Source organism: Cystoisospora suis, assembly GCF_002600585.1.
Source record: "Cystoisospora suis strain Wien I chromosome Unknown contig_4793, whole genome shotgun sequence".
Classification (NCBI taxonomy): domain Eukaryota; phylum Apicomplexa; class Conoidasida; order Eucoccidiorida; family Sarcocystidae; genus Cystoisospora; species Cystoisospora suis.
Genome location: NW_027157585.1, coordinates 1 through 9,019, shown reverse-complemented (window position 1 = coordinate 9,019; position 9,019 = coordinate 1). Strand labels below are relative to the sequence as shown.

The window sequence follows — 9,019 nt, the reverse complement described above, 5'->3', positions numbered from 1 at the left end:
GGCTTCTCACGCCATGTAGTCCGTCAAGGCCCCGCTCCCTGGCCTCGCACTGTCGGAGACGTCTGGGGTGGCTACGACACCGCGTCCCTGCAGCACGCGGCGTCATCTGTCGGCCCTGGCTGTAGTTGCTTTTGCAAGAGGCTTCAAATAACAGTGCTCGTCCAGGAGCGTGGCTGCGACTGAACAAAACTCGCCGGCTTGCTTTCTTGTTGCTCTGTCATTGCAGTGCTTCTCTTCCATGTGGTAACTTCGCGCCTCTCGCAGTTTTCCGGGCCAGCCTGCTCTCCGCGGGGTAAAGTTGCGGGAGCGGGCGTGCTTGGACAGCCCTAGGGACATGCAGTAGCTCCGGGCGGTCATCTGCTCCCCTTTCCCTAGTCGCGGTGGTAGCTCAGCTTTGCTTCGCGTGGCACGCGGGTTTCTGACTTCTCACTAGTCGACTTCTTACTCTCGTCGCGTGGTCGGAGTAGCCAGAGGCAGTCCTGGCAGCGGCGCTGCCCGGTAATGTCCGGCGTGCACTTGGGCAACGAGGATCCTCTCGCGTCGAGCGGGAATACTCCGCAGTGGAGGCACTCATCCCGGTACTGAGATGGAGGCGTTAGTTGGTCCTTTGTCCGCACTCGTCGAAGCTGATGTGTCTCGCACGGATTCCGGTCTGGGCAAGACTACACTGGGTCCCGCGTTAGGCGAGCATCCCTCACCGAGAGCGCACAATGGAGAGGCGAAAGGCGAAGCAGAGACGGACATCCGGAAGGCACGGGGAAGAATTGGGCGTGACTTCGGAAAGGCAGTGTCGTCGCTCCGCCGTCGCCGGCACTCGCGTGCACATGCGGCCCTTGGTGTTCGACACATGGTAAATGCACTCGCCCTTGCACTTCTTGTTGTCGTGGCAGTAGCGGTGCTGCACCGGTTAATTCGGTGTCTGAACGGTATCACACCAGAGAAAGGGAGTCGGCACAGACTTCCTGGAGGCATAGTTCGAAGGCTGGCGCCAGAGCCATCCGACGGCGCCGAAGTGAATGCGGAGCTGCCGACGTACGAAGAAGCTACACAGATCCCCCCCCTGGAAATGTGGGGTGCCCCGCCACAGTATACAGCTCTGGGTGAGGAACCTCCTCCTCCTCCCTCGTACGAGGATGCCTGCCGAATCCACGTCTCCACCGTTGACCGTCCCGGCTCTTCCTCGGGGTCTCAGGCCACTTCATCTGTTAGGTCTGACCGCCTGATGTATTTACTCATAGTTCTGTCATGGCTAGTGGCTATCGGAGTCACAGCTAGTATATCAGGCGAGGCGGGGTTGAGCATGTGGACTCTTGTGGGTATTGCGGTCGGATCAGCCACTTTCTCGACTGTTGCTTTTCTACTTATTTTTGAAAAATTCGGTGTCAAATGGATCCGACGTCCCCGCCAGTCGGGTAGAGGTGCTTCTGCTGGTACTGATAATTTGGGTTCTGCCGCTGATAATCTGGCTTTCGAGATGTGAATTTCATACCGCCGTGCACTGGCCGCGTCGCTTGCGCGCCTCAATCTCGATTCCGCTGGTAATCGAGCAGATCCAAGTCCCGCAGGGAGTAGCGTCCCTTTGTGGTGGCTCTGTGAAGCAGTTTTGGGTGCCTTGGACGGCGTCATGTCTGAGATGCCGCCGATGCGAGGATCTCCCATGGGCTGATACGGCAGAGGAGAGGTAGAGCGCCCCGGGAAATATCAGTGGAATGCTGCTTGGCTAGGCAGTTTTCCAGTCAAACGTCATCTGTGTCGGTTTGCTCTCTTTTCTTTGGGGTATGTGTGTGCGATTCAACCGCGTACAATAAAATAACATTGGTCCTCTCGAGCTCAGCATTGGACCGAGACAGCGGAGCCGAAGAGATATTCCGAAGCTTCCCCCCCCATAGTGGGGGACAGCAGAATCTGGTGCAGCACCTGTTCCCAGTGCGGCATCTTTCCAGCGGAGCGCCCGTATGCGAACGAGGCGGCAATCACTTTTTACGGTCCGCAGGGAAAGGCGGGAAATCCTGGTCGTGTACATAATCTGCGTGGATGCTATAAGCTATACGACTTCTCGTATGCTGTGACGTCGCGCGGTGATGCACGCTTCTCGGTTTTCTTTACCGAAGTCGCCAAACGACTTCTTTGTCTCCGAGCCAGCTAAGTCCCGTAAGGGTGCCTTCCGCGGTTGTGCAGCTGTCAGCGAGAATTTCTGACTCCACATTTACCGGGTAGACGGTTATCGTTGGAAGGCTACCACACAAAAGTCTTTGTAAAGTACGAGATACGAACCAGGAGAGTCGAGAAACAGCATCAAGGTTACAAGAACTGGGAGTCCGAATTCTGGAGATGGAGAGAGAACCCACTGCAAAATCGACTTACGTTCCGGGGAGCTTCGGTAGTTCCCACCGGCGAACCACCGGCCGCACGTTGAAGCATGGCTTAGTAGGAGAGCCGAAGTCACCGTGGGAGGAAAGAGCTCGGATGATGGCTACAGAAAGTAATGGAGCCCATTCCGACAAATCGGATTGGGTTCCATTACTTTCCCGCAACCCAGGGCCACGCTAGGCGAAGAGGACAGACTCGTTAAACACGGCAGAACATGGTAGACTCACTCGTCTTTCGGAACGGAGTACCGGACCAAAAAAGTAATCACGAGGGCATTCCTGCCTGAGGCCAACTGCCAGGTGGGAAGCACTGAGCGCAACTGGGCCGAGAGACCACCATGGAAGGAAAAAAAAGTGCTGATCGGGAAGGACGTGGCACCAGAAGAATCGGGAAAAAAAAGATCTCCCAGCAGAGGGCCGGAAACACATTGCTGCTTTCGGGTAGGCCGATAATGGGTCAATTGTATGAGCTACGTAGGGTCTGGACTGGCTCCCTGAAGTGGCAGACGGACCCGCGAACAAAGCAGACCTTGTACCGGAAAGGTCGGATTGAATGCGCAGCGAGAGCTGGTAGGCGCCGAAGAACAAACGGGAAGATGCAGGCCAGTGTGCGGACCGTGCCGAGTCCATAAGGGACAGCTGGTACTTAGACCCGAGCTACTGGTCAAACCCTAGTCCAGTTCCCGCACTTCACACCCTACTAGGCTACATCGGGAACGGGCATTCTGATGACTCGGAGTACTTGTTGCCAGGCTCGGTCACATTTCAGCGGCGGTCTACGAAGGAGAGAGAAGGGCTGCCTCGTCAGACGTGGTGGCAGCCACAAGGCTCGAAGGTCAGTGCCGCCTATGGTCTCCTCTGCTCTGTCGAGAAGCGCAGTCAGTTCAGTCCCCGAAACGGCTTCCTGCAGAAACGAGGGACTGCAAGTCTTCGAAGGCGGGGAGACGGCGGTGTTTACTTCGCATCTCTGTGTGCTCACACACGGTAGGTGTGCTTACAAGACGATGTCTCGAGAACACCTGGCGCAGAATCCCTGGGTTGTGGCGGCAGTCGTTTACCCGCTCGAGAGCTGACGAACCTGGGACACAAGGTGGCTTGGAATACAGGGCTGCGCAGGAGATTTCTAGTTCACCAGGTAACTTCGTGCCAGACGAACAGCGCTAAGGATCTTGGCTAAGGTTTAAATTCACATATGCAGGCGCATCCTTATGGCGGACTGTCGTCTTCGGGTCTGTTCTAGAACGGTGAGCTCTCGGCAGGTCCATTGTCTGAATGACAGGAATAGCAGGTCTCCGGCGACGGTCCGAGCGGATGAGTCAGAAGCAGCGGGTCGCCGGAAGGTGACTATTTTTCCTAGATGCCGGACCTTCTCCTGACAGGAACATCTTGAAACATGTGAAGCTCTCAGGACGACGTGTCCTCCACGTAGCACTCCGTTAGCTCAGGGCCAGCCACTCCTGTGTGTTGCTTCCGTTTGGACGGTGCAGCAACAGCAACGTGCAGCTGCATACCGGATCAGAAGATGTACCGAGGCAGCTATCGAAAACGGCTCTAACACAACGCAAGCACGACTACATGCCGTTTAAGTACTTGAAGTGCCGCGCGCAGGGCTGGCGAGGAACACTGTGCAAGCAAGTTGGGGAACTCCCTCCCGTCCACTCGCGACCGGAAGGTGCAGAAAACTACCCGAGAGCGGGCAGCACTATGCGACAGCGGGGCTCCTTCCCCGCGAATCCCCCTAGAAGGCCAAGGGAAACCCGAGCTGTGGAGCGTTGTCAAATGGGGCGAAGCTTGCCTGCAGGAACGGCGCTTCCATGGTGATGTCCAACCATTGCGTCAATATCGCCGATCCTGCCGAACGTCTCCTCGATCGTGCTTACACCACTGCGGGTTGTACTGAGCGAAGCAGCGAAGACAGAAGAAAGGGTAGGTGCGGTCAATGCAAGTGACCAGCTTCATGCTTCGCACTCAGCTGGGCGGCCCAAGCGACCTCTAGGAGTTACATGGAGCGAGCTACTACTCTTCTGCCTGTAGCCGGTTCGGGTGGTCGCACCCAAACGCGCCAGAAACCGACGTACGCGTGTAACAAGCTGCTTACCCTCTGTGCTGGAAGAGCAGAATGGCTCGGCCGGACATGAATGCGATTGCCAGAGTGACGAACAGCAGAGCAGTCTCCACGCGGATCGCGAGTCGTTGCCGGCGACCGAACACGTAAATGATCATAAAGCTTGACAAGACGAAACAGGCAAGAGAGGCCATGAAGCACCACAGGATTCGGTCCTGCTGCTTTTGCAGGTATTGGATTGCCTCTACCATTGACTTGAAGCCCTGCGGACCTCGCAGAGCAAGACCTGAAAAAAGAAAGCACCAGGGATCCAAGGCTTTTGTCCCCAGCCGAGCGCAGGAGGCTGAGCTGTGTGGACGTCGATGCTGTCGCGGCCAGCTGTGTACGCCACTGACGAAGTCTCTGAGCGCGGGCTCCACGGAAACACCAAAACGACCGTGCAGTGACAACGCACTGCGGCTCGGACTAGGAACCCCGTTGCTGCTGAACTGGTCCGCCTCCCGTCTTCTCCGGACTGGGGCCAGAGTGCTCCGGGGGGACTTATCCGCAAGCGCGGCAACAATTGTCATCGCCCGCTTAACTCACCTGGTGCAAGAATACAGGAGAAGGTGCAGCGCACAATAACCTGCAGGGCCAGAACGAAGCTCAGGCTGGTAAGAGTGATGTGGAAGACCGCGGACCAGAGTGAAGCCTCATCGGGAGCGGGGCTGGACAACTGCTGGAAAGAAAATCCAGCAACAACTGTTGCCTGCGTGGCGATGATCCAATAGTTGCGGGTAAACCAGTCGAGCTCCTGCTTGCGAATGAGCACGTCATTTTTGCAGGCGTCCGTTACCAGTTCGTTCTTCAGAATAGACAGCATTTCGCCTGAGCCAGCTAAGCGACACACGGCGCGGTGTAACGGCTGGTTGAGCTAAAGAAACGAATCTGTCAAAAGGTCGACGCATCTGCTTGGCAACTCAGAACGATGCAAACACGTCGCGAGCTAGCAAAGAAACGATGGTGTCTTCATTCGGTGCACGCGCGCACCGGTTGGACAGCGTAGCAGCCGGCTGCTTGAAACCAGTCCCTAGCGTAAAGCGACGCCCTTCTCCCAATGACTATTGCAACACAGGAAATAGGCGAACGTGTTTGGAAGACAGCAATGCCCATCAAGAATCAAGGCGGTATCGCTGCCCGACAAGTGGTGTTACTCCCCGGGCCGTCGGGTTGGCTGACCCGGCTGCGCCGCATGCTCCTTCTGATGGGCGCGGCCGTGTCTTGAACCCCCGAAAAAAAATCGAAGTAGCGCCAAGTAGTACATCTGTAAACATGACTGCAGTCTCCTTCAGTAACGTTATGAGTATCCGCAGGGTTGGACTTGCGGAAACTAAGACATCTCCAGCAACGGCTTGTGGGAAAACCCCGTAGTCAGGCCTAAGCTTGTGACGGCGGACCAAGGCAGAACAAAAATCGGTACGTTCGACTGAAGTGTGGTACTAGAGCGTGTTTCGATAATGTAGCTCTCTTCCGCAGGCTGCGTGATACTCCTGCGACATTTCTACTCACCGCACTAGGCCTTTCTCAAATTCGCCCTCTACGGCAGGTGGATGCTCCGCCGGGCCAAGTGCTGCACACGGTGAGAAAGAAGTCTCCTCGGAGACGAGTGACGCTGTATCCGCACTCATCATCTCGGAGAGGTGAACCGCTACTACTGAAAGAATGCGTCTCCACGAAACCACCTCTGGGAAAGAGGCTAGACTGAACAAGCAGTTTTGAACTGGGGACGATTTTCACTATATTAAAAAAAAGTTTAACGAAGACCTGATCCCGTAGGCAAAAAGTATTTGTCCACATCAATTAACGCAGCCGGCCCCGGAGACCATACCTGCATGTATCGGGTGTTGGTAATCACCCTGATGCTTCCAGTCAGTGGATTCCGTAGCCAAGGTACCTCCGCGCAAAGAATATTTCGTTCAGCCACAGGCTCACCGTAAGCTACCCTGTTTTGACTGCGGACCTACAAACGGAGGCTGCTGCTCTGGCACCGTCCTGCCGCTACATCGCAGAGGAGGGGCCGGCGCTAACAAGAAGCACGAGTGCCGCCTTAGGTGTCCCGGAGAGGCGGTGCCTACTCAAGGCCATAGCCAACCATCCACATACCACGGGTGCTACTACGTTATCTGCAGAAGAAAAGCCGCGCTTCCGGATATCCATACACGCTTCCAAGATTTGCGCAGCGGCCGACAGCCCTTTCAAGTAGGAAGCACTTACAGGTTTTCCGTCCGAGGAGTACCGTTGGACGGCCAAAACTGTTGGGCAGAACCTCAAAACAGGTTGAAGCAGATTCTCAGCTCAAGGAATGCACGGGGCCCGCACATGAGGAAAGCTACTGCTACAGCTAAAACTCTTTTGCTTCTAATTTGTTCAGCTCCGGCGTGCCCCGGTCGGCACCGTCAGCGGCCTTCTCATGTAGGCTTCATGTGCTCTCTTTCTTTGCACCATAAAGCAGCAAAGAAGCAAGACGACCAGCCCGATCACCATGACAGCAGCCATAACCGCCACAAGCTTGCCGTGGTGGCTCAACGCCAGCCCGGGGTCTGGCTGGCGGAAGACAATCGGGGGAGCAGCTAGTGGACTTCCTGTTACCTGCAAGGCCGGGTTGGACATAGTCGCACCCAAGAGCTGCCAGTTGATGAAGGACATCGGAGCAACGTGAGGTAGCTCCTGTCGTCTGGGGTGCTGCGGGTACGAAGCAGGGCCAGAAACTTCGTGTTCTCTCGCTTCGGGACCCCTCCCCGACTGAGTGGAAGGAACGGAAAACAAGGAGGGTGTCGCCTTCGTATCCGTATCAGCATCTCGGTAATATAGTTTTCTGCTATCCAGGGGCTGGCCAAAAAGGGGCTGTTGCCTTTCTTCTGGAGTGCGTACGTCTGGTCCTGACTGCTTCGATTCTTGTTCGGCCATGTCAAGCAACTCATCTGCAGTGAATCGTCCACTTTGCACGTCGAGGAGAGACAACAGTTGGGTCCGGACGCCAAAAAACGAGCTACCGTTGTGTGCTTTCTCCGCATCCAAGGCCTTTCTTTCCCGCAAAAGCTTCAGCCTTGTCGCCTCCTCTGGAGTGACGCCCTCATCGCTGTAGGACGAGCTCACGTTTTCCTCCCCTGATGCCCAAATCCAGCCATCTTCATCCCCACCTACCCACCTGAGGAAACCGGAAAGCCCGTGCTCTCCTACGCCGCTGGTCCCGTACCCATACGAAGACGAGTTCCCAGGATCGGCGTCAGTAGCCGTGGCCCCATCTGGGTTCCTTGACGTACGCGAGGACGAAGCCGGTGTATCCAAACCGAGAATCTCGGAGTCCTCTCCAGTGTGTTCCATCAAGCGCGCGGATGCTCCAGCTGGTTCACCCGGGAGACTTTGTTTTACTTCCGTGCTGGGAGCAACAGCGGAAGACGAGATGACGTATTTCCCCGGACGTGGATCCGAGACATCGGAAGGTGCACCACGGTCCAGAGATAACGAGGAAGAGAGAGCGTACACGCAGGGAAAAGAAGATAGGCGAGTACAACCAGCGATGAGTACAAGGAGTACCACAAGCAAGCAAGGGGGGACGAACGCTCTTCTGTAGACAGACTGTCGGGTGCAGACACCTGAGAGGATAGAGCAACTTCTTCTAGTCCCGGAGGCCTTGACGCTCTCAAGCCAGCACGAAGAGGCTAACACAGCACAAGTGAGAGAATAAGACGTGCAAAGAATGGTGGCGCGCAAACGTCGAAAATTGTGGCTGGCAGAGGAGGAGCGCTCTGTGGAAAATAGACCTGTCCAGAAAACTGAAGGAGACATTCTGCCGACGGAACAGAGAAGTAGCCAAGGGGAGATAGAGAATGAAGCTGTTTGGGTGACCGCGTTGTTAAGCGTAGTCTGTGAAGCTCATGTCGTGGTAGGGGAGGTCGAAAGCCTGCAAGTACCGTCAATGAGCGACCAGGTGGAGCTAATGGAACACGGAGTCGTGTACTGGGCTGGTTTGTTGGCGCAGCTGTGAAAAGAAGAGGAAACCCTAGGGCCCAGACGCTGAACAGAGTTGTGCGGCCGTTGGCCGGTAAGGGATGCTCTCCGGCTTTCCTGGAAGTGTCAGGGCTGCCTCGGCTACCATGACTCGCCGGAAGCTGAGCATCTTGATGACTCAGATATGACAAGGAATTTAGAGGGGCTCGCACGAAGACAACTGCAGCCAACTGCAGCAAGACGTGGCGAGAGAACCGCCCTGCAGCCGCTGATCCGAAGTCGACGAAGAATCTCTTGATCTGTCGCGGGCCTTCCGTAGGCAACAGAAGAAGGTTGAAAAGCGAATTCTCGCAGAATAGCAAACGCGAACCGTGGACCGATGGCGTGTCGGAAGAGAGGGAGAGTTTAGGACAACATGCGGTTGCCTCCACGGCGACACGAAGCCCAGCTGAACAGACGAGGCAGCTAGCCCCACCAGGACACGCGGGTTCGCGCTCTTATGCTAACCAGAGTCGTCGGTTCCGCTGCTCTTGCCAAATTTCACGGGAGATAGTTCCCCCTTTCCAAAAAGAGGAACCGACGACTCTGGTTAGCA

General features: G+C 56.0%; 2 protein-coding genes across 2 annotated transcripts; both read right to left on the bottom strand.

Annotated features, from left to right (window-relative positions):
- Nucleotides 1–2: 2 nt before the first annotated feature.
- CSUI_008521 (high mobility group protein) lies at nucleotides 3–5,993 on the bottom strand. The gene has a single exon (XM_068068650.1). The coding sequence runs from the start codon at nucleotides 5,001–5,003 to the stop codon at nucleotides 4,464–4,466; it is 540 nt and encodes a 179-aa protein (XP_067919375.1). The 5' UTR covers nucleotides 5,004–5,993; the 3' UTR covers nucleotides 3–4,463.
- A 396-nt stretch (nucleotides 5,994–6,389) lies between these two features.
- Nucleotides 6,390–8,946, bottom strand: CSUI_008520 (uncharacterized protein). Its single transcript, XM_068068649.1, has one exon. The coding sequence runs from the start codon at nucleotides 8,260–8,262 to the stop codon at nucleotides 6,841–6,843; it is 1,422 nt and encodes a 473-aa protein (XP_067919374.1). The 5' UTR covers nucleotides 8,263–8,946; the 3' UTR covers nucleotides 6,390–6,840.
- Between the last annotated feature and the right edge of the window lie 73 nt (nucleotides 8,947–9,019).